At 50.9% G+C, this 24,533-nt stretch overlaps 1 protein-coding gene across 1 annotated transcript in view; it reads left to right on the top strand.

Annotated features, from left to right (window-relative positions):
• The window catches only part of MXI1 (MAX interactor 1, dimerization protein), a 41,844-nt gene that overhangs the window by 14,485 nt on the left and 2,826 nt on the right, over positions 1–24,533 (top strand). The window contains exons 3-5 of the mRNA XM_088528638.1: positions 3,395–3,424; positions 22,379–22,493; positions 23,654–23,825. Coding sequence (XP_088384764.1) covers positions 3,395–3,424; positions 22,379–22,493; positions 23,654–23,825 — 317 coding nt within the window. The remainder of the gene's footprint in view (positions 1–3,394; positions 3,425–22,378; positions 22,494–23,653; positions 23,826–24,533) is intronic.

Here is a 24,533-nt window from a genome sequence, read left to right as displayed (position 1 = left end):
CTGCAGCACCCCCGAGCCCCGTGGCAGGGATGCAGCTCCTGAGGTCGGAAGAGATGCAGGTCATGGGGTCTGAGTGCCACCAGTGTGGGAGGCAGCACAAGGGCACTTGATCCCTGCCTTTCGCAAGTAGAAGGCAGGGATCTCTTAAAGAAACCCAAACAAAATGCAGATACACTGCAAATGCATTTGTTGGGCTATTTATCAATATTAAATGTGTCAAACAGAAAGGTCAGTTGTGTTTAATGTCATGTGGCAGCTTTGTGATTGTAATTACAGTAAAAACACCAGTGAAATAGGAATTTGGTGCTCTTTAGAGCTTGTTCCTCCCTAACGTGGTTTGTTTTGCCCCTTACCTATGTGCTGGGAAAGTTTGGCAGCCACTACCCTGGCACAAGGGATTTTTTTTGAACAAAGAAAATGAGGTAAACTGGTAAATTATTTGCAATGTCTCATTCAGTTCATTCATTCTCTTAGGCAATTTGTTGTCGCTTAGTGTTTTGGGAACACCTGGTTCCAAGGTTGGATCGCAGCAATGGCAGTAAGAGATGCAAAGAGGTTGGTGCATCTGACCTTAAATTAGTAACTGAGAATCGCTGTTCTGCATGTCTCCTGTTAATTCACATGCAGTTTCACAGATCTGGGGAAGAAAAGGGACAAACTTCAGTTTCTCCTCTTCCAGCTTGGTGCTTTTCAAAGCGCGGTGGGGCCGGCTCGCGGTTCGGGTTGCCGTTTCCTGCCTCCTGGGGGTTAAGCCCTGACGCTCGCTCCTGATCGCTTGCTGAGCTGTTCTGCAAGTGCATTCAGCAGGATTCTCCTCCTTATGTAACATTCCTGAAGTTTTTAGGGACGGCTGCCAGCTCGGCCGTCCTCCTCTTGCAGAACTGGCCGCTGTCGCGCTGCGGCTTCGGAGAGGCGGTCGGCGCGCGGGGCTTCCCAGCCGGTGCGGAGACCCCCTTGAGTCAGAGGTCCAGCTGCCCTGGGTTCTGTGGCTATTCTAAAGCTTTTCTTGTTTTGCTTGATTTTGTTTTGTTTTTTCCTGAATGCAGCATCAATAGAGGTTCCTGTACATTTTTTTTTCCTCTGCTGCACAAACAGCCCTGTCCTTATTTAACTCCAGATAAATCTTAGTAACATGTGCAACCCAATGACAAGGGGAGGAAATGAATCCCTTGATCAGAAACTACAGAAAGTGAAAAGAATTATGAACAGAAGATGGAGGTTTATTTTTTTTTTCTGTGCCTATTGTCCAAGCTAAGAGAAACAGGCACAGAAAATGCAAGTTAGAGAATTGAGGGGGAGGAAGGGGGAGACTATTTTTTTTCTACATTTAGATGAAAGGAAAATTTAAAACTTTTCCAAATGTCCTCAGACTAAGTAAAGCGGAGACAATGGAGGTAGCATTCCCATGGGATTCATCTAACATTGCTGAGATGCTTTTGTTTGCATGTGGTCGCAGTGAGAAAGTGTTTGGGGAGGGGGTTGGTTTTTGTTTTTAATTTGCCACTGATATGGTTAAAAGTCACAGCATAAATCTCCTGACTTGGTGAAAAGCCTGTGACCCTTCTCAGCTGTGTTGTTCCTCAGCAAGGAGATAGGTAATAAAGAGTCTCCTGGGCGAGAGGAGTGGGGAGGACCTGCTGTTTTAATTTTGTTCACAGCATGGGGCCCAACTTTGTTCTTTCAGCGCTGGCCTTGATAATTGGCTCGATATAATATAGGAATTCAAGCCATTGCCTATCTCGGGCTTTATAGCTGCTAACGGAGTAGCCAAGAAGAGTGCAAAGTCTCTGGCAGGAACATCAGGTGAATGAGATCAGGAAGCGTATTCCAAGGAAAACAGCAGCAGTGGGTTTAAAGGGGCCCTGGCCGGGCCTCTGGAGAGTTAATTTGCCCCCAGCTCCGTTTGAGTTTCCCAGGCCAGTGGATTTTGCTGGGTTAGCCCCCATGGAGGATGTGGTTTTGGTTTGGGAAGCTTTTGCTGGGCTAGACGTGAGTTATGGTTGTGGCCGATCCTTGGGAACCGGCCTCGAGGGCTCCCGTGTTGCTGGCAGGGGGATGCAGGGCTCGGCTTTGGGAACTGCCTGCGCCGCAGGACGCGGCTCTCGCGGCTCTCCCCTCGGAGCCCGTGCGCAGGGCACGGCCCAGGCGCGCGCTGAAGCTCGGAGGGGTTTTCCCCGCCGGGCGCTCCTGGCCGCGGCCCTTTCGGTCTCGTTTGCGCCGCGTCTCGCGCACGCTCGCGCCTCGCTCGTCCCTCCCCTCGTGCACAAGCGTTTCTTTATCACGCCGTTTCCCTCGGAACGCGGCCTCCGCGCGTTCCCTAATTGGAGCCCTCTCTGCGGGATTCTCCAGATGGGGGATAGAGGATAATCTGCTCGGAGCTCCGGAAGAAATGTGATGCCAAATTACAGAAAATAGATCCTTTTCATTAAGCTCTTGGGCTCCTTTTACTCTTATTTTAAGGTGACCTTCTGTTAAGGAAACATGTTGGATGAATGGCTGTCCTTTTTAAATAATCCGTGACAACTCTACCTGGGTTACTAAGAACATGGTTAGATTGGCAGTCCTGAAAGCATTTAAATTTCTCCTTTGCTGTCACCAGAGAGCAGGGAAATGAACTTGTCCCTCTTCCCCTTTGCTTCCAGTTGGTCTCGTTTTCAGACTGGGAGCTCTGAGTTGCTTCGGCCACGGTGCCGCTTCATGGGTCGCCTGCTCATTTTGCAGCAGCTCATTTCATTTCTTGGGGGGTTTCTGGGCATCCTAGAAGTGCCCTTCAGCCCCGCTGGTGTTTGCAGACATGGCAGCTTGTGCTCATCCCATCTCGTGTCTAAATGCCAGGCAAACCCGAAGTTCTGCCTAGTCTGATACGTATGGTGCGTGGCCCCAAATGATTCCCAGGCTTGTCCTCCCAGAGCTGTTTTGGTTGGGAGATCCCTGAGGGTTTTGTGCACGTTAAATAGGGCTCTGCAAGTTCCTGTGTTGGGAGGTGATACCAATATTTTTACAGGGTGGATGGAAAAACTGAAGCACAAAGAAATGTGACCACAGTCCAGGGCTGAACTGAGGGCAGAGCCAGAAATGCAGTCTGAAAATGCTTGACTGTGGTTCCCTGTCCTAAACGCTGCTGCTCCTGGGGAGTTCACATGCCTTTCATTCCCTAGGGGTGGTGGCTGTAGCGCCGGGAAGAGCCCGGGCTCTGCACGTAGCTAGTAAATGCGGACTCGAGGTGGGAGGAATCTCTTCTCGCTGGGAAGAGAAGGAGCTTACAGCTATAGGTTTTAGCATATGCAGTTGGTTGGCTTTACGCTGAAGAAGGGGGATGTTTACAGCTTGTGGTGTTGAAATTCTGCACTGGGAGGTCAAAGGTGGCTAATCCAAATTTTTGTTTATCTTCCAGGTCGACACACAACGAACTAGAAAAGAACCGGTAAGTAGCTAATGAGCTGAACTCTAAGAACTGGGGCCTGGGAGGGCAATGAGCTCGAGCCAGACACGGGCAGGTGCCGCGGCTTAGGCAGCCCTCACTGACCGCCCTGTGTCAGGTAGTTGTAAAAGTTACAACTTCTACAAGGGGGGCAACACGCAAAGATCTGAAAAAGAAGCCCTTTTTTTTTTTTTTCTCTCTCTCTCTCTCTCTGCGTCTCTCTGAAAAGGCAAGAAGTGACCCAGTTTTGTGACTAATCTGTATGCAGAGTAAATGCTGCTCTGCTCCTGACACAGGCGGTGTGAGCGGGGCGCTCCCGCGCGGGAGGCTGCTGCGGGGTCAGCCCTCCTGGGCCCTCAGTGGGTGCCAGGAGCCCTGCATTGCCCCCACTGTGGGGCTGCAATCATCTCTGTGGGGCAGGAGATGCCAGGGGGCCGGGAGGGCTCTGCCCCGCGGCGGCCCATCGGGAGCTTCTCTTCTAACCTGTTTTGGGGCTCAGCCTGTTTTCCTTGGGTCTGGATGGTGTTTTAGCAAGCCTTGCACTTCTGTTACTTGGCTGGCTCTGCTCTGTGACTCAACCCTTTTGTAACAGGAGTTAAAGTAAGATAAATACCACTGAGGCAAAGGAAGCTATTCCCATACAGATCATATTATAGCCTGTCATTCAGGATGCTATAGTTAAGGTTGTGTCAGGGTTTCCATTATAAACCTATCTTGGGGTTTTTTGCTTGTTTGTTTGTTTTCCCCCCATGGGATTTTGGTTTTGGGGTTTGTGTACTTTATTTATTTTCTCTCGTGGCTGCTGGAACAAAAGCAGTGCCCTGGCCAGCTGTGCCCATGAAGCGTCCCTGGATGAGCAAACTGAATAGCCTGATTGCCTCCTCTTCCCTGCTAATAGCCACCGTTCAGCAGGGGATGGTGGCCAAGGATTCGGAGGCTTCAGACACGAGGCCCTCGCTGCAGACAAGCTCTTCCCCAGCAGCGCTCGAAGGGTCATAGCTGGGCACCTTGAGGGGCACGTTGCCCCCTGCTACGTGGGGAAGCAGCCCTGGGTGGCAGGTTCATGGCACTGCCTGTGTCTCCTGGTAGCTGCAGGGTGCTCAGGTCCTGTCTTTGGAGGGAGACGCGAGGAAGCTCCTCACTGGGGTTATGTTTCCCTTCTGCCTCTCTCAGCCTTGACCTGTCCCCATCCCAGGCCGAGCTGCAGTGAGAAGCGCCGGCCCCTGGCTTCTCCGGTGCTCTCTGCACTTTTATTTACCAGGGAGAGAGGAAAATGCAGCGCTTGGGCCTGACGCAGAGCTGAGGGGACTCTCTCTTTCTCCATGGCAACAGTAAACGGTCGCTAATTTTCCATGTGCTTATTTGCACATCTAATTGTTACTGCAAAGGCCGCTTGCCCCGAGTGCAGGGTTGGAGCGGAGCTGGCGCCCTTGGTTTTCACCTTTCTGGGAAGGCCTCGTGCTGGGCAGGCTGCACGGACAGACTCTGCTCGCGGGAGAACCCCTGGGGAGCTCCTGTTGCCGCGACGGACCCGTGGGCCCTGCACGGCACCGCTGGCTTCCCCGTGGCCCTTGCCAGCCCTGGGACAAGGGTTTCAAACTTTGGTTTATATTCAGGCTCAGCGGTAGCGTTTTCCGAGCGAATGGGATTGCTTCCCAGTGAGGTTTTCACTGTGTTTTATTTGCTGTGTCGTTAAGTTTGTCAGTGTCTCCAGACTTAACTGTAGCAAAGATAAAAGCCCTGATACTAATGGCTCTGTTGCTGGCAGGTGCTCATTTTCCCTATTCTTTGAGATTATTCCTTTTGACTCTCACTGTTATCTCCATTATTGACACACACTATAATTTTCAAAATTGTCCACTATTAGGTCTCTCCCTCTGGTATTTTTTTCTCCTGTCTGCTAGCTGCAGCTTTCTTATGTTCAGTTAAATTTTAACCCGTTCAACAATTACACAAGGTACTTCAAGCCATAGCAAGGGAACAGTAGAAAATGTTCTCTTTCATTTTGAATATGCAATTTAACTTGGACTCAATTATGTTTGCGGGCATCAGGATTAGGAATCTTGTACCCCTTTGATGTCCAAAAGCAGCTAAAAATACATAAAAATAAATAAAAGCAATTCTTTAAGCTTCAGTCCTTTTCTCTTAGTCTTGAAATATTTCATATATATTACTATGATTACAGTAAAGAAATGCTTGATTTGGTGCTCAATAATAACCGTAATATTTAAGCGACTTCTCTTTTTGCTTTGATTTGGTTTCTTATCCAAAGAGATTGCTGTGACATTTATAGAAGGGGCTTTGTTTGATTTATAAAAGATTAAAGTTAATTTATAGTTACTATGTGACATTAATCCTCATGTTGGAAAATTGTTTGTGCTTGCTATTTAATGGGCATGCGTTTCAGTTTATCTCTGTCCAGGATGAGTCATAGCCTGCATTTAAACATGAAACCAGTTTTCTGCTTCTCATAAGCTGTAAGACGTAACGAATGCAATATTTTTCAGTCCTTTAGTATGTATGCCCCTCAAAATCTGAAGTTCTTAACCAAGAACCCATCATTTGTGTAAGAGAAAATGCTTAAGAGCAAGTGACTAAAATAGAAAAGCATTTTCTCAAAAATGTGAAAAGTTCAGACCTAGGTGAAGTTGTGCACATATGTGTACAGACGCATAATCTTATACAGCAGAACGTTTAAAGCTAAAGGGCAGCAGCGTTGATGGTTGTTCGTGAGCGTTTGGACGCTGGCTGGTTCGGGAGGGACGTGGTGGCTGCGGTAGGAAAGGGCCCGCCCGGCGCTGAGGCGACGGCCCCGCGCGCTCGTGAGGCGGCAACGTCGTTGAGCAGCATGGCGCTGCCGTCTCTCAGAACGGTTATGTTTGTGAAGTTATTGGTCAGGTTTTCATAAAATGTCTCTTTCTTTATATCCCAGCCTGATCTGCCTGCTTTTGGTGATGACTGTTGGATAGCAGGGCCACAGTGGGTGCAGCGTTGGTGTGTGTCGGCGCTAGAAAGCCCTTGGGTGAGAAACGCTGTTCACCTACTGAGGCAGTATAAAAAATAATGATGGTCAGAGATAACCAGTAGAAAAATCACTTAGCGCTAGGGAGGGTTTTATATTTTGTTAACTTGTTTTGTGTATAGAAGTCACACAGCAATGTGTGTTTTTTTTTTTTTTCCAAAGCTTTTGCTAATTTTTTTTAAATTTAGTTTTGATCTATCTTACAAAACTTGGCATGAGTGGATTAGTCCTGGGATTGTAGTGCAGCCAAAAGGAGGAATATGAAGCTATTAATGGGGTAACGAATGAGTTATCAGGGCAGGCTTTCCTTGTGCTAGCGGTAATGGATAACTCAAGAAGCAGTCAGGTTTGAGGAAGGGGAGGAAGCTTTGGGAGAAGCATTGAAATCAGTATTATCCAAACATCTTGTAGCTCTCCAAAAGACACCCGGTTTAAAAGGGAGGAAAGGAGCAAGGAAGGGGAATTCTGAGCTCAGTGGCTGGAAGGTTCATGGTCAAGGCAGACGTGCAGAGCAAAGGGGCCTCAGATCCCTTCTCCTCAGCGCCTTCTGAGGTGCAGAACTGCAGCAGCGACCGAGTGCTGCGGTTCCCGGCCCTCCCAACTCCTGCCAGGATCTCCCGTAGCTCCTGTGCCTCCCCTGCCTCCCCGCTGTGCCGGGGAGGCTGCAGTTAGTTGGCGGCAGCGCGTTCCTGCCCGCGCCAGGCTGGGAGCCGGGCTGGGAGCGCGAGGCAGCGGGGCAGAGACGGAGAAGCCGCCTCGGAGCCGCGCGCTTTCCCCCAAACACGTGGCGCGCTGCGGCTCTGCAGCAATTACGTAATGTGCCTCTGTGCTCACGGGCGCCTGCGCCAGCCAAGCGCAGGAGGAGGAGGGGAAGGGGTTCGGCCGCAGAGCCCAGCGCGCTCCAGCACTTCAGAGTTACGGGCTGCGCTCTGGGCTGGGGAACATGTAGTGAACCCCCTGCTCTGGATGGACATGAGTGATTCTGCTTTTGTCGTGTCTGTGCTTGCCAGGGCAGCCCGGGCAGCGTTTGCCTTGAACCGGTTGAGGCTGTGGTGGCAAGTTTGGTGCTGCTGGTCAGGAGAGCTGGAGCAGGAACCGAATCCAGTAAATTTTGTTTGTTCTCTGGAGTCAGCTTTGTTGTCGTGTTAACTCGGTGTTGCAGATGTTGACAGTGTGCCGTGTTTTACTCATTAATAAAACTTGGAGCCGTGGTGTTCCCTGCGGCAGCCAAACCCCAGCCAGTCCAGCAGAGCACGTATCTTCCTGCGGCACATCCAGAGGTGGGAGCCTGCCCTCATCCCGCATGGGAGCCTTGAGGGAGCTGTGGCAGAGCCCTCCCGCCTCGGGGGCAGACACGGGGCAGGAGCAGGGGTAGCTGCTGCCTTGCACTCCAGAACTTGGGTGGCAAATGCCATGTTTACAGCTGAGACCTGCCTTTGTTAACAAAGTTGAAACATGTGCTTGGAACATCCAGGTAACTGCTACCCCACTCTGCCCTTCTCTTGCTGATGTGGAGAGTGAAATCTGTGGGACTCTACCTTGGGTCTGATTTAGAGCAGTTTGTGGATTGAAGTTACTGGAGAGATGTTCTCATCGCTGCTAAGTGCCAGGCTGCTTGTTGCTGTGTTGCTGTTACTTCTTCCTGCTGCTCCGGGAGCTCACCGGTCCAGTGTTGTGAAACGCAGATAAGGTCTCTTTGGGTGACTGCTTCTCTTGTTCATGAGATAGGCCCTCTTGTGAGTGAATCAAAATTCGACTTTTGCACAATCTAAAGTCTGCAAAGGCTTTGTTTCATACTGGCTAAACAACAGAACATTTGGAATTCTGAATAAAGCAGCTCAGAAAGGACAATTTCTATGCCAAATTCTGAAGTGATCTTCATTTTATTGGAAGTCCTTCAGCATTGCTCAGATTAGAATTTCTAGTTTTGGTGTTTGGTTTTTTTTTTTTTAATTCAAACTGATCTGGAGGGGAAAATTCATTCCTTTCTGTTCTTCTCACAGATCTTCTCTCCATCTCCCTATGAACCCAATAGCAATGGGAGAAGGAAAAAGAGGGAACAATACTATTATTTTGGATAATTTGTCTCAAAGCAAAATGTTTTTGTTTGAGCAGTGTTGCACAACATTTTAGGGACACTTGCTAATATATTTTCCTCCCATAGTATGGAAAAAAGTGTCAACGCAGTCTGCTTGGGCTTGTCATGAGCATCTAATGCTGAGAGTCTATTCTTCTTCCTTTTGCCTCCCAGAAAGGAGACTTTAGAGGTTACCCCATCTTGGAAAGAAACCTACTCTAGAGTTAAGTCTCCCAGCTTACTGCCTGAATTCCTCTATTTGGAATGCTGTAGTTAAATTTTCCACAGCAGTGAGTGGACCCCTATGGAGTGATTCTTTACTGGTCCTTTACTGCTGTAAAGGAGCTAGGAGATGGTGCAGTGACTACTATGGATGTGCCATGAGGGCAGTGACCTGCACTTAGGTGGTAGCCAACTTGGAATGACCACTGCCAGCTTTGATTCTTGGGTCTCCTCCCAAACTCGCATCTTTGAATTTCTTCTGGATGCCACAGGTTTCTTTTAGGCTGACCCTTTCCTGGGTGCTTATGGGTGTCCTAAGAAGTTAAGACTGGGTAAATCCACCCTGGCATCGATGGGGTTGGAAAGGGAAGACTCTGACTGCAGGTAGGAAGCCAAGCATGCTGCTTTCCTGGCTGCTTTTTCACTGTATGTCCCATATCTCTCCCAAACACCTCACTGGAGGCTCTTTAGGCTTTTTTACCTGCTGGGATGCTGCTCGTTGAAATGCCAAGACCCAGAAATTCTGATGCAACAACTTGTCTTGTTCAAGTGACTAACGTTACTCATGGGCCTGAAAGCATTGCTAGCCAAAAGCCACTTGGGGAGCTTCTGCCTCGGAGAAGATGAGATAATGGGAATATAATTTTTGAGACGGATTACCTGTTAACGGTGAGTTTCAGGGCTTTGTACTCCGGGAGCAGGAGCCAGAGCTGCTTGCAGCTGTTTGTGTGTGCTGATCTCTGTCTGTATCTGAGGCACTTGCTGAGGCTACTATAGCAACGTGGCCCCTGCAGCCTGGTGGCAACCAAAGGAGAACTTAGTGTGGAATAGGAAATACAGGCACAAAGTGTTCTCATCCTCTGTTGTGGATGTGGCCTGGTCTTACCAATATCATGACCTTCAGAACCATGATGAGGAGGGAGAGAAGAGCTGCCAGACCCTCCTTCAGCTAGTGGGAGCACAAACGCAAGAGGAGGCATGAAGCAAAGGTACTTTTGCTGCTGGGGCGGCCTGTGGGGCGTCAGGTCTCCTGCCTCAGGAGCCCTCTGAGCTGCACTGTGCATTTAGTGCCAGTCTGTAGCAGGTTTGCTTAGCTTCACCCTGGGACGAAGGCAGAGGGCTGCACGAGGGCTGTTGTCCTCGGCTGCACGTGCTGCTACTCACCCAGCAACGCATCTGGCCTTCCCGCTGCCCTGGGCTCCTGGGCTGCTGTGGGCAAACAACGAGGCGGGTTTCCTCCCATACAGCGCGTGCTACAACCACAAAACAACGAAATGGGCAACACACAACCCAGGGTCAGCAGTTCTCCTCCCCTGAGAACATCTGACAGCAGAGGCAGGGCAAAGCTGGGAACATGGAGGTGCACAGCAGCACGAAAACTCAGTGGTATTGACTGCCCGACACACTTTGTGTGCGTCTGGGCAGTGTGAATTTGTGCAGGAATCCAGCTCGTCTCTCTCCAGTGCTCTTTGACTTTAACCTTTGGTAAATCCTCACTGTGCCTTCACAAAATTAGAGTATCCCCGTTTTCTACAAAATTGGAGTATCCCTTTTTTTTAAAGGAGGTGCTTCTGTCTGCCAGGTGTTAGAGTGAATCTCGTATAAAGGTTTTGGATTTGTTCGAGTCAGAAGGAGAGCTTAAGAATCCCTCGATCCCAATGTAATGGGATGAGTCAGGTGTCTCCTGCCTCATATTCCATTTTAAAAAGTAATAGGTATCTCTTGCGGGTAATCTTTGTGTATGCTGCTGCCTGCACATCGCTTCCCCTTAGCTCTGTGGTAAAATTTTTCTATCCCTTTTCGCTGTTAATTATTTACCTCTGAAAGAGCTTTCATGAAACAGCATGACTTATTTAGGGAAAAATGAAAAGCTGCTAAAAAGGATGGATGCCTTTTGCACTTAACTTTGCACTGTTGTGAGTGGGAGATCCTGCAGATGTGCATTTTCAGCCCCCAGGTTCACAGAGGGTGAAGAGAAAAGGGGGTGCAGCCGTTGCACAGTGATCCTATAAGCACCCACGCAAGGGAGTCTGCCCAGGAGAAGCTGAGGGAAAGGTAGGGACATAACAGAAATCATTACAAAAATCTTACATACTGAAACCACCCCTGGAAAGGGGCAGGAGCTTGAACCGCGGTGCTGCTTTCCTAGAATAGGTTCTGTGACTGGTATCCGTGGGTGCACATGTGGTCCAAGGCGATAACGCTTCGTGTGACGGCGGGGGTGGTAAACAGGCGCACAAAACTCGGTCACACCGAGAGCGGCAAGTGGCGCCTGCTGCCTCCCCGTCGGCCAGTGGCTCCTCACTTAGAAGAGCAGGTCTTCATGAGTGCCAAATGAACCTAAATCTTAATAATTCTTCCTAAATCATTTGGGCACTTGGTGCTTCGCCCAGTTATCTTCATCGTGATGTAGTTGCTGCCCCGAATTCCTTACTGCCAAGTGATGCAGTGCAAGGGAGAATCTTTATAGCGAACACTTGCTGAAGGGGGACACGTGTGTTGGCAAGGGAAGGGCAGACACCTCGCTGTGGGGTGAAGGCTGGCAGAATCGCATGCCCATCAAAGGGGGTGTGTGGGAAGGAAGAGGGAGCTGATGCCCCTCGTTTGCCTGTGGATTGAGTTTCTGCAGAGCAGAGAAGAGCAGAGGGAGGGAGCAGGAGGCTCAGCAGAGATGTCCCCTGCAGGGCACAGTGCTCCAGCCTAGGAGAGGACTCTGCTCGGCCAAGAGTGCCGGTCAGGAGCTGAGCCCGGGCAGCTGCCGGGACGCCTGTGTGCAGCTGCCGCGCGTTCTCTCGCCTCCCGTCAGAGCTCGACTGTGTGGTAGGAAGTGCTCGGGCTCTCCAGAGCTCAAGGAAGTCCCAAGTCACGTATCCTGCACCAGCCTCTCCCAGCAGGGACTTTCTGATGCTACTTAAAGACCCAACCTGTTGAACACTCGCTGTGACTCACTGTAAACATGGCCAACAGCCAGCCCTGAGGTGGGGAGAACTCTGTCCCGTCTGGAAACTCATCAAGTGAGTTATTCTGAGAAGAGGGGGAGTACAGTAGCAGGTTTTCATAAGAGTTAGAGGTCAAAAAGAGGTTGCTTTGTATCTCCAAGTCCTTCATCGCACATGTTTGGCCTTGTTCCCTGGGGCAGGTTGAGCTCTGCGTTGCCCTGTCAGATTTCTTCTTAGGTTTTTTGGCAGTCTTCCATAAAGCTCAGAAAGTATCAGTCATTAGCTACACTTCAGTAAGGGCAAGAGGCTGAATGCAGGGTGAGTGCTCACACTTGCACAGATGCACTCAGTTACGTGCAAGTGCGGACAGAGCTCGCAGTTAAAGTCCATGTGCCCCTCCTTTTAGCAGGGAGAAGGCAGAGCCCCAGCTGTGCCTACAGCTTTGTTTTTCCCTCTGAGCTCCGTTTGTCTCCTAGTGTGTCTGATTTTTCTCACAGACTGGATCCGGGCTCTCCTCGGAGCTGGCAGCTCTTTCCCGTGTTTGCAGCTGCCAGCCTGCGTGCGGGAGGCTGGCCGGGGTGTAGCTGCTTTCAGCCACCCATGGGGATGAGCTCCGCTTTGAGACAAGGATTGCGCTGAGTGATGCTTGTCCCCTTCTGCTGAGGGGCCTGCTGCTGCCCTTCCTCCTTCCCTGTCTCTTACCTCTGGTCTCGTGCTACCAGCTCCAGTGCACGTGTTCCTTTCTAGCTAGTTCTTCCTTAGCCAAGGAAGTTTTTCAGTTCCTTTCCAGTTTTCCCTCCACGAAATTATAAGTCATGGTGCCACTTTGGTGTTTGCAGATGCTCTTGCTGTCCCCTTTGCTCCTGTCCTTTCGTCACCAACCTGCAGGGCAGGGAATTAGTGGATATGGTGTTGCAGAGGCCTCCTGGTTGTCCCCTTCCCTTGCGCCGCTGCTGTGGCGCGTGTGGCATCACCGCCGTCTCCCAGAGGCGCAGAGCAGCTCCCGCTTCCCTCGCAGAGTGTGGGCAGGGCCACGGGTGAGAGCAGCAAAATTCCTCTTGGCTTTCCAGAGCCTCAGCACTGCCTCTGCAGCTCTCTGGGCCCGGTAGCTAAAAGAGAGCAAGAAACTGCAGCTTTCAGATCTGCGCCTAGGCGAGGATGGGGCTGAGGGGGCCTGCCAAGCTCCTCTGCTCCGAGCCCTCGCCCAGGGCTGCTCCTCGCAGATGTTCCTCTGCTCTGCTCCTGAGAGCCTCCGACAGCCGCCTGCCCTGGGAGGCAGCACAACCGCCGCGCTGATTAATTGTCTTTATCGCTAGGAAGTTTTTCCTAACGTCTGACTCTGAAGAAGACGATTTCAGCGATGCTTTAGGAGAACAGCAAGGCCAGCCGGGCTTGAGTGCCTAAGGGGAGTCCTGAACACTGAGTGTAGTAACCAGCTTTTGGAACAGCAGTACATCTCTTAGACCCTGGAAGTATTTCTGGGAATTCTGTTGGAGATAACAGGGTAGGAAAAAGCATTCCTCTTCCCAATAGGTTCATCACTTCACCTGTCCAGGATAGCAGCTTTTGGTGCCAAACCGAGTGGGAAGCCGGATGAGAGCCCTTTGTCTCTGCTGGATGCTCTACGTAACCCTCTTAGGAAATGCGTCGAGACTGTTCTCGGCGGCGTGACCACTTTTAAACTTTTCTTGGCTTGGAAAGGCAGCTTACAGCCTCGGTGTTCCCTGCATAAAAGCACATATGAGGGTGTGTTTCAGTGCTGGGATTGCTGAGGGGGAGTTGAAGGGAAATCTTATATCTGCAAAACGTGCAAAGCCTTCTGGAATCGTGAATGTGACGTGGAGTTTCCTGGGTTGTTTTTTTCTTTTCCTTAGTGATCTCTGAGAAAAAAAAAATATGCAGTTGGAAAAGAGCATGGGAGGGAGGAGATAGATGCCGTGGCTGAGCACTCATAGGTGGCTAGCAGGAGCTCAGCTCCTGTGAAGATGTGGTGGGTTCCCATTAGACCCTCCAGTCGGCTCTGAGGTCCCTGCAGCTCCCGGGCCAGGCAGGAAGAGCAGCCAGAAGGGGTTTCTAAAGACGTCCTTTGTAAAGGAGCAGTTGTTAAAAGGGCTTTGTTATCTAAAGTGAAAATATGATTAGTCTTGGCAGCTCTTTTAATCTCTACCTCAGTTCTGGTGATACTCTGTGACTTGCAAATTCAGGCACCTGGAATCAAGTTTTTTCTATCCCCATCAAAAAAACAGTGTGTACCTCGGTGTAACCTAAAAGCAAAAAGGAAAGAAGCACCTTATGTAGGTGTTTGGTTTTTAAATCATGTGGTGACTTGAGCTACTTTCTTTTTAACGGGGTCTCAGATAAAGAAACTTTCTGCTGCATAAATATGGGAAGCAGTGAGGGGTTATTGATCTGTTTTGAAAAGCGCGATCGTCCTGTGTTCTGGGCAGTACTAACCAGCTGTGAAAGCTGAATGAATCAACTTTCCAAAGCTTCCTCCTGCCCGGGTGCTTCACATGCAAGTGTCGGTGCTCAACTCTGTGAGCACCTGAAAAACAAGAGTGGATTTAGCTTTGCATTGCTCTGTGAAGGAATTAGGAGTAGACGCATCCTCTGAGTTCAGGGGATCTGCCCGAGGTCCCGCCAGCTCTCTGCAGACTCTCACTTCAGGATCTGCTACATGATCCCTTCCTGCTCATGGAGCAAGCGAGGTGAGAAGTTGCCTTTGTTTAGCTGCTCTTTCCACCAAACGCATGTAGATTCTGCAGGCTTAAGGCCTGCGTTGGCCTGGGAAGGTTGGCAAGTTCTCACAAGCTCCCACTGGGCTCTCCTGGTGATGAAGGCCCCCATAGCTGCCTTTGATCAGGTGTTCCCAGGTGAGTGAGCTGAAGTGAATGTCCTCTGCGAGGCTCTTTGGGTCTGTTTGGCTCTTTGAACACTGGGGATTTGTGAAACAACCAAGGAGAGATCCCAAGGTGGGCCAGGGTATAGAAAATGTGTGACTATAAAATAGTAATTTATCCTGCCTATATTTGGTTGGTTCCATGAGGGACACAAATGCTGCAGCATAAGTGGGAAGGAGAGGAATTGCTTGTGGTTACCTGCAGTGTTGTTGCAGATACTTGTGAAAGCTCGTGTACATAGTTGTCTTCTGGTTTAATAGCTGATAGCTCAGCAGATGGAAACCAGCACGAGCACTGGGCACTTCAGCTCTTCTCCAAACTAACTGTGAATTTCATTGGTGTTCGCATATAGGGCCCAACCTGCTGGGACAGTACAGAGTAAGCAAGTGTGAGGCAGCTAATTCTCTCACAAGTGTTAGTTTACTAACAACTGCTTTGAGGAGTGAGAATCGTAGCCATCTTCGACGTTTCTGACCAACTCAGGGTCCTCATGATCAAGAGTTCTCTAGGAAGAATGTCCCATACTTAACAGAATGATTTTTTGGGCCTTGTTGGAAGGATTTGGGCATTTCACAGCTCAGCTGAAAAGTTGAGCAATTTCTTTTATGGATGTGCTTTGTTTTGCTTCTTGCCCAAGGAAATAATTTGCGAGCAGGCAGCGCTTCATACGTGTGCCCTGTTTGGGGTTTGAGCAATCTTATGTCCCTTGGCCATCGTACAACGTGCCCTGGGAAGAGCGGGAGAATGCAAGGGAGGTGTTACGAGCCGTTAAAGGAAAAGGCTATAAGATAGGGTATTCTTTTCCTCCCAAAGCTTACGTTGTTTTAATTTTCTCAGTGATGGCCCTGCTTCTGATTGGATAATTGTATTGATATACAAGAACTTAAAACAGACATGTCGTCCAAGTTGAGCAGAAAAAAGGTGCATTTTGCACTCCTGGAACCTCTTTTCAGAGGGGCTCGCCTCAGTATGTGCGAGTCCAGGATGTGACTCTCCTGTCGAAGTGCCGAGTGTTGCACTTCTCTATTCAGGTTCCCCTGCTGCATGACACATAGTTAACTTCAATCAAGGTTGCTTGACATTTGCTGATAGCTACCTCCTTGCCTCTGAAATACAGCATTGCTGTTGTTGGTGTGCAGAAATCCCTATCCAGCAGGAAAAACAGTGCTAGGAGATGTTCAGTTTTCCTTCCTAGTTACAGTATTGTTCGTTTGCTTTTTAACCACACATTTGATACTGATAGTAATTCCTTTTCCTGGGAAGTCTGGGGTTAAATTGAAAATAATTTTACAAGGTTAGATTACACGCACTGCTTCTTCTGTTCCAGATGTGTGTGCTCCCTGTACCTGAAAGGTGCAGGAGATATTTGATGACTCCTTAAATATTTCTGACAGTGTGAAGTGGTGTTGGATGAAGAGCACATGCTTGCCCTCTGGTGTAAAGGCTTTTGTGTAAACAAGTATCCCAGGGTGTCACATTCTTAGAGTATCTTTTCATCAGGAATTAGGATTTTCTTCCATGTGCGAGGAAACTGGAATGTAATTTCAAAAATAAAAGTACGGGATGGAAAGCTTCAGTCCTATCTTAACAAATGGTAAAAGTACCTTTTTGAAGTAATATCATTATCTCTGTAATTTAAAGAATTTCACATAGTCTGTTTTTACCTTTCTGAGTTAATGATGAAAGTAACTTCTCCTACCAGCTCCCAGGGTGTTCCTGGCGCTGCCACGTTCCCTGCTCGGCGCTTGGAACACGGGCAGCTGTGCCGGGCCGCAGGTCGGTGGCCGCCTCGGCTCCGTCCCTGACGGACTGGCAGGAAGGGGGCTGCTCTCCGGCAGCCTCGGGAAGCGGCAGCCTGGCTCACGCTCCAGCGCAGGTATCCGCAGGAATAGCTGTCGAGTTTGGAAAATCTCGGCTGTCTTCACCGGTGACCCAACCCCAGCAGCAAAGCTGGAAACGGGCAGGCCGGAGCCCGCTCGGATGCGGGAGCGGCGCCGCCGGACCTGCCGGCCCCAACGTCCTGCGCGGCCCCGCGAGGGGGATTACGGTGGCGTTAGCGAGGACGAGGGCACAGGACACTGCTGGCTATTTAAAGAGCAGCTCTCTATTTTTAACTGCCTTTTAACAAAGGCAGAACTTTTATTAGACTGGACTAATCTGGGCTTTATAATCAACAGGGCCAGGTGCACGTTGGTGTCCAAGGCACGTTCTCCAGTAGCCAAGTGCAGTTCTGTAACCTCATTGTGGTACTGCTACCCAGCAGGGACAGATCTGCCTTACCAGGAGCAAACGTGAGCGGAAAGTCTGTGCCAAGCTGCCTTGTGCAAGATGCCCCTCGAGGTGCCTGGACCCGCAGGAACGGGGCCGTGGTTTTAGGGGAGGCCAGGAGCAGACGGTGCCATAGAGCACTCAGAGCCTTGGCTCACCGTGGGGAGCGCCGCTGAGCCTGGACGTGGCCGCATGGATCGTGCTACGGTAGATTAAAGTTCAGTTAATTAGATTCAGCAGTGATTACAATGCTTGGTGGCTAATGCCCAAGATCAATAATGATAGATATAATTTTAGGGGGAATTTACTTTGATAAAGAGCTAATAGACTTCACTCCGGAGCATCTCCTGATGTTCGACGTCTCTTAACAACTGTCCGTATTTCACAGCTTTCAAAGACAGGCAGAAAGCCAGAGAGGAGCAGGCAGAGAGGAGAGCATGAACAGGCACCCGCTGCTCTGCGCTGGGCCGGGGCGAGCGCAGGGACCGGCAGCTCGCGCTGGTACCGGGGCCGCGTTCCCTTGGGGAGGAAAGGTCTGTCCTCAGCCCTGCCGCCTCCCTCCCTGAATTTCTGATTCTTTTGGCTGTTGACTGATGGGATCTGGGCTTGGGCTGCCCTTCCCAAGGTGTTCGAGGGAGTGGAGAGGGAAATCGCTTTCAATTTTTTCTCCCCAAAGAAGTGTCTGCTGGAAAGCACAGTAAAGGCGGCGAGAGAGCTGAAGGGCTCCCATCCTGCTGCTCTGGACTGCAGCTGCTGTCAAGGGTCAGAATGGGGAGCGTGGGCAATGTATTTTAATTTAAAATGCTTGTTTTACCTTTATGTAAAAGCTCGTAGCCTCTGTTCCAGATGTGCAGGAGAGTTTGTGTGTCTCGATGCTTGTCTGATTCTTCCCGGTGTTTCACTTTCTCCGTAAGTTACTTCCTTTCCCCATTTGCCCTGCGTGGTTTTTGTGACCGAGGCGGTCCTGCCGCGTCGCCGTGTCGGGGGGCACTGGTACCTTGGAGCTGCTGAGGCTGCTGCTTTCTGGAGCATCGTGCTAGTGACCTCCGCGTTACACGGGTTGGTACCGGCGAAAGGTGCCTTGATTCGTGTGGCTTTGAAAAGCTGCACTGCCTGATTTTCAGTTTTGTTTTATTTAATCACTGGCTTCTTGATTTTTGGTTAGTTTTTTGTCCGTCGCTGCCCTGAGAATACAGTTGGGTGCATGTTTATTTCAAACCTCTGCACTCCAATCAGGTCGGGTTAAGATCAGGATGAATATTTTGCCAGTAGATTTCGTTTGTTTCTTTCAAATCCTATTTATGATACATTGTCAAATCTCTATCCTAGGTCCCAAATTTTCATTTGTTTCTTGTAGATATCAAAGACTTTTCCCCCCCATGATTTCTTTTTAAAGACAGACCTTAGGAGCACTTGCAGTACAAGCATTTCTGTATGCCAGGGAGCCATCAGTACCAACCGACGACCACTCGACCAGGCGGCATCCGCGGAGCTCGGGGTTGGGGAGGGCTGGGGCCGGAGCGAGGCCGGAGCATCCAGCCGCATGACGGGAGCCAAGGAAGCAGCTGACCTGGGAATTGCTTAGTGGAGGAAACCGTATTTTTCCCCCCCATTTTCCATGCCCTGTGGTTTCTGAGTGCGTTTCTCATTACTTTTATCTCAAAATCATTCTCGCCCAATGCATTATTGATGTGGGGTCCCTTGCATTTCTCCAGGAATTGCCTTCTTTAACCAGTGACCTCTGCTGAATTTTTTAAGCGATCTGTTAGCTCTGCAATCCAAACAAAGTCGACAGTTTCTAATTTCAGGGTTAAATTAAACTCAACTCTTGGAAAAGGTGAGGAAGGAAGAGGAGGGCAGAGAGGAAGGATAATAAGGTTCTTTTCCATGTCAAGATCTCGCCTCTGCTTGTTCTTGTTCTTCTCTTTTTTTCTTTTTTTTTTCCTCCCCCCTTTAAGATCAAGTGTTTGACTCAGCCTCAGTGGGACTTGAGCATGTCCTTAATGTTAAGCACACGCTTACATATTGTGGAATTCAAGCCTGCCAGACCTGTAGGCATAGTACACAAATATCTGGGAAACGCTTTCCTTTTCCATCGGATGCTCCCTTCTTTCAACAAGCAAAAACTCAGCATTTTGAAGTGCTGCTGGAGGCCAGCTGGGCATTTCCTGCTGGGAAAGGCTGGGAGGGAGGCTCGGCCTCCTGGAGACGGGCATGTGGACATGGGTGGGTGTCGTGGATGTCCAAGCCTGGGCTAGCCAAGCTGAGCACAGCTGGGGGTAGCTATGGGGCAGTGCTGGAGCTGGGGAACGCGCTGCCCCATCGCTGAGCTCGTGGGTTTCTGCCCCCTCTGCGGCCAGCAGAACCGGGCTTGGGTTGCCACCGTGGGTCCCCGAGCCCTGTGCCGAGCTCGCTGTGGTGCAGAGCGGTGCACAGGTTGAGTCCCACCCTCTGCTGGGAAAATAACCCCAGAGAAGTGGTAGAAGGAAATGGGGGTGTTTTTCTTCTTCTCCTTTTTTGCTTTTTTTCCCCCTTTTTTGCACCCAAGCCTTTCCCTGCACTGCAGTCCTTGCTGGAGGCGAGTGGGATCCCGGTTCCCGCAGTGGGATGTGGACGTGTGCTTTGCAGCAAGGCGAGGAGCAAAAAGCAGGCACAGATCCCGGCTCCCTCCCAGCACCTTATGTAATCGGAGGGAATGATGTCACTGGAGGCAGGCTGTGAAGCTGCAGCCTCTGCGGCGGGCAGAGCCGAGCGCGCCGGGGCTGCGCGGAGCCGGGGCCGCGGCGGGAGGGAGGAATAACCCACGTGTGGCCCCGTGGTCCCGCGTGGGCCAGCGGGAGGAGGCGTCTCCCCTGCGGCAAGCAAAGGCTTTGGCCTCGGCTGCGGCTGGAATTCTCCTCCCGTGTCCTCCTCTGGCTTCCCTGGGGTTGAGGCAGCGAGACGCGCCAGCCCTTCTACCCAGCCCAAGTTGTTCCTCTTGCGTTCGGGCACTTAGACTGGTTTTTCCAGGCGTTGGCAGATGCGGCCGACGCTGGCGTAATCCCGCGGTTGCAGGGAAGGCCGCCCGGCTCTGCGAGTGCCGGTGTTTTCGGTGACTCCAGGAGCCCGTGGCGGTGTCACAGCCGCGTGGCAGCAGCGCTCAGGCAAACGCGGGGACACACGTTCGCATCCAGCCCGACCTGCCCACGCCGGGGTAAGAAAGGTTAACAGGTTTGCGATCCCTGTCCCCCTGGAGTGGGGACTGTTTCAGCTCTGTTAAATTTCCTGGAATGCTTTTGAGCCCTGATAGGGTTTTATTTCTGTGTTTTGCTCAACTCGGCCATCAGTGTGTCAGACTCGCCTTTTTGTTGCTTGGTTTCCGAGCCTGTGGTGCTCAGCGTGGGTCCCTGGGCATTGAGAGAGCCTGGGGACCGCGGTGGTGTCGCAGCTCGGGGTGTGCAGGGTAAGGTGTGCGCGGAGGCTCCGCGGTGGCCCTGCGAGGAGGCAGCAGGGAACTGTGCCCATGGGGAGGCAGGGCCCGGCCTGCCCCCGCCGGGCTCAGAGCAGGCACTCCTGCGGCGTGTCCTGCTCCACGCACTCGGGTTTGCAGCCCGGGGCCGCTGCAGCGCGCCTGGGTGGAGAATCCCGCAGTTACCCTGGCAGGGGACATGCAAGGACGCCAGGCCCTCCTCCTTGAGGCTCTCTGCGTGCTGGAGGTCAGTGCCCTGTCCCCCCCAGGCTGATGTGAACCACGGTGCCTCTGCCGGGCAGGCTCTCCCCTTGCTGTGCCTGCAGGCCCCGAGGCTCCTGGGCGAAGCAGGAGCTGCAGGAGGTGCATGGAGGTATACAGGGAGCTGCGGGAGGTGCACAGGGAGCTGCAGGAGCTGCACAGAGCTCCTAGGTGAGAAGGAGCTGCCAGCTCCAAAGGGCCCCGTTTGCAGGTAGCCAAAAGCGTCCTCCTGTCAGCTATACAGGTTCGATGTGAGTGGGGTTTGGCTTTGGGCAAGCTGGGGGAAGAAGAGACGAGATCGACGTGGTTTGGGAGATTGTGTTATTTCTTTTCCTCCAACACACGTACGCAAAATTAACACTTAATGAAAACCACGTGTTCCTCTGGGCTCTTGTGGGTTATACGCAGCCCTATGGCTGTTCCAGACAGGATGATGGACCCTTTGTAAAGGGATTTATAATAGAAACACTGAGGAGGAGCTCAGAGCTCCGGCACCGCTCGTGAACACTGCTCTGCACTGGCAGTTCATCAGCAAAACCCCTGACCCTTCCACCCTTAATCATCCTTGCTTGTCACTGACATAATTGCCTGATTACAGACTCCTCCAGCCCTTTCAAACTGGGAGCAATGGGGAATTTGAAAAATAAGATGGAAATGAACTGTCCATGTGCCATTTCCCCCCCCCCCTTTTTTTTCTGTTGTTGTTTTTTTGTTTCCCCCTCTTTGCATTGAGATGGAGCAGGCTAAGATTCAGTTTCTTTGTGCACGAGAGCAGGGCCTGGGAGAGGCTTTAGGGACCCCTTCGCACCGGTGTCCCTTGCGTTTGAGTAGGGGGCTGATGTCATTGTATTCCTGACTGGGATGTCAAGTTTGGACGTAAATCATTAATAAATCATCTGGGGCAGAGAGGGAGGGAGGGGGGAAGAGGCAACCCCCACCTGAGAGCTTTCCATAAACCTGCCGGTGGCTCCTGCGTGCCCGTGCAGGCCGGGAGGAGGCAGGAAGGGGTTTCCTGGGCAGGTGGGTAACGCGTTTTGCCACTGTCCCCCAAACCATGTTGCCCAGAACGTGTTGGCATAGTCTGTAGAAATGGCTCAGAGCATCAGCAGAGCTACAGCCCTGGAGACCGGCTGTGTAGATACGATTCAAGGTCACAGAAGTACCCCGGCAAGGTGCTGGCTTTTCCTTTTTCCCCAGGGATCTTGCACCCCCTGCGACGTTTGATACCCGGGCCCAGAGGAAGGAGCAGAGCCCAGCGCTTGGGAGCTGCTCTCCCTCAAGCAGTGCTGAGCAGCCCCTTTAACTGCCATTAAGGATCATTCGTCTGCTTCGAGATAACTGTTTTGCTCACTGGTCTTCTAAATATTTTCTCTGGTTAGAAGACGACTTGGGAAAGAAACATTGCTTAGATCAGCTTGTAGCAAATGCCCCTGAACCACTGACGCACAAATGAACACAGGGTGCTCGTCGTTCAAAGCACTTTCCTGTATGCTCTTCTCAGCACAGCAGATAACAGCGATGTGCGGCCAACGAGCCTGAGCACCGCTTGTTTCTGCCCAAAGTTCATGCAGTTGAATGAAATTATCAGTTCAGAGGGCAGGGAAATAAACAGTGTCCGTCGGAGGTCAGCAATAGTGCGGGTATTGGTGAGGTTCTGCTGTTTGCAGAGCAAACAGCCCCGTGGCGCTCTGGCCTGGGGTCCTGGGATGTGTGGGAAGGCAGGGAAGCCTGAGGGGTGTCTGGTGGAGGCGGGAGTAGAAAAGGGCATGAAATTCCTGCTCCCAAAACACAGCTCTGATCCTCTGCCTCTCGCCTTGCAGCCGCGCTCACCTCCGCCTGTGTCTAGAGCGCTTAAAAGTCCTGATCCCGCTGGGGCCAGACTGCACCAGGCACACAACGCTGGGGCTGCTCAACAAAGCCAAAGCTCACATCAAGGTAAGGGCCAAAGCTCCGTCGAGGTAAGGGCGGCTCTTCCCGGCTCCTTTCCCTCTGAGCCCTTGGAAGCACCACTCAGTTGCTGGCTGTTGCTGCCCAGTGGTAAATCTGTTCTGAAAGAGGCTAATACCTTTTTAAAAAGAAAGGGAGAAATGGCATTGCCCCCTCCGTTAATCATTTATCATCCCTACGAGCCACATTGTTGGAAGAGTCCATAATGAAGTCCGTTAACGACAGGAATGATTGATTTGGAGAGCAGGGGTCCTGTTGGGTATTGTGAGCAGTTGTTGACAGCAGCAGCTCTTTAAAGAGAAGCGTGTCTGCTGCGCTTGAATGACTGCAGTTTGATGGGAAAAGGAACTTTCCTGATGCTGAAACATTAATCCAGAAATGAAACCCTTCTTGGGGTTTCATCTGAGGTCCTGCCAGCTAGCCCAGCGCTCTTCTTGAATCACCTCTGGCAAGGGGAAGCATTAGCAGAAAACGCAGCATTGTGTGTGTCAGGAGAAGGCTGAAATCCTTTGTCACAGCTCAGTGTAGTGGGAGGGAGGGAGGAAGAGCCCTGCTGAAGGGACACGGTCAGCCTGAAGTGACTCCCTTCTTATGCAACGCGCTTGCCACAGGAAACAAAGAACAGGGCCCTGGGAGGTTTCCCAGCTGTGATCAGAGAAGTCTGTAGTACGTTACGTAAATCACGTATTAAATAAAAAACTGTTTCTGAGAAATCCTACCAAATCAGGCAGCGAGGAACACGCAGCTCCCAGGACACGTTTTTGTGTTGCACTGAATCCCAACGCATACGGGATGGGTTTGCGTGGGGAACTGGGGCCCCTTTGTGGCCAGCTCCGGTAATGCACCTGCTAACCGTGCAGAGCAACCCCTGTGCTGCTGCAATTCAATAGTTTCCTTTAGAGATGCTCTGTCCTCAAAGTCCTTTTTATGATGATGTGTATGATTTAGCAGGATTTGTGAATGGCAAAGATAGGAGGAGATGAGATGGTCACTGGACACTGGGAGGCAGCTTGGTTCAGTGATCTTTTGCAGCATGAATCCTCCTGGGAGCTGGGAAGGTCTAAGCAAAGCATGTGGCTGGTCAGCGACGGCGGGAGGGAAGGAGAAAAGGATTAAAATAATTGTTGATTCGTGCTTGATTACATCAGAAACTTGAGGAGACTGAGAGGAGAAGCCAACACCAGCTTGAGCACCTGGAACGAGAACAAAGATTCCTAAAGAGAAGACTGGAACAGCTACAGGGTCCTCAGGAGATAGAGCGAATACGAATGGACAGCGTTGGCTCTACCATTTCCTCTGACCGCTCGGACTCGGAGCGAGGTGAGCGTCGCCCGCGAGCCGGGGGCAGCGCGAGAGCCGCCCCTCTCGCTGGGCTCTCACTGGCGTTTCAGTCACTGCTTTCAGTACACGTGACACACGTGTACACACACATGTGAATGCGTATATAATTTAGTATCAGTTCTGATTAAGTCTGGAAGACACATTATTCTTGACTCGAGCCAATTTTTGTGGCATTTAGAGAGTCAGATTCTCTGAACAGCTTTCTAGAATATCAAAATGTGTGATATGAAAATAGCTGTCTGTGGTCAAAAGCTAGTAACTAAATACCTGACAGTACTCAGGTATTCAGTATCTGGTGAGATACATGTTGTGTTCTTTTGTCTGCTGCAATGCAAAGAGAAAGCAGAAAGACCTTACTAGTTTCTAGCCCAAAAATAAAGGGTGTATCTGCACTAGTGCTTCAGCACAGATCAGAGCACCCTTTGAAATGAATCTCCTGCTGTCCCTGTTTTGGCTGGCACATGGAGGGGTTGTGAAGCCACTAGAGGAGGTTCTTTCTGGTTGAAACTAAACTAGGTGATATTCTCCATGTGCAGATTCACCCTCAGTCCCCAAGACCAGAACAGAATCAGGCCATAGTAAAGCTGTTGAACTGCAGACAGTTGGATCCCCGCAGCAGTTGTAATTTGCGAATGCAGGTCTAGCTGGAGTGAGCCCGGATGTTTTCTGTAAAGGGTTTAGATGGGA

Source organism: Tinamus guttatus, unplaced genomic scaffold, assembly GCF_059628265.1.
Source record: "Tinamus guttatus ecotype Peru unplaced genomic scaffold, ASM5962826v1 Tinamus_guttatus_pri_ptg000314l, whole genome shotgun sequence".
NCBI lineage: Eukaryota > Metazoa > Chordata > Aves > Tinamiformes > Tinamidae > Tinamus > Tinamus guttatus.
Note: the sequence above shows the minus strand (reverse complement) of the source record. Positions and strands in the feature narration are given on the sequence as shown.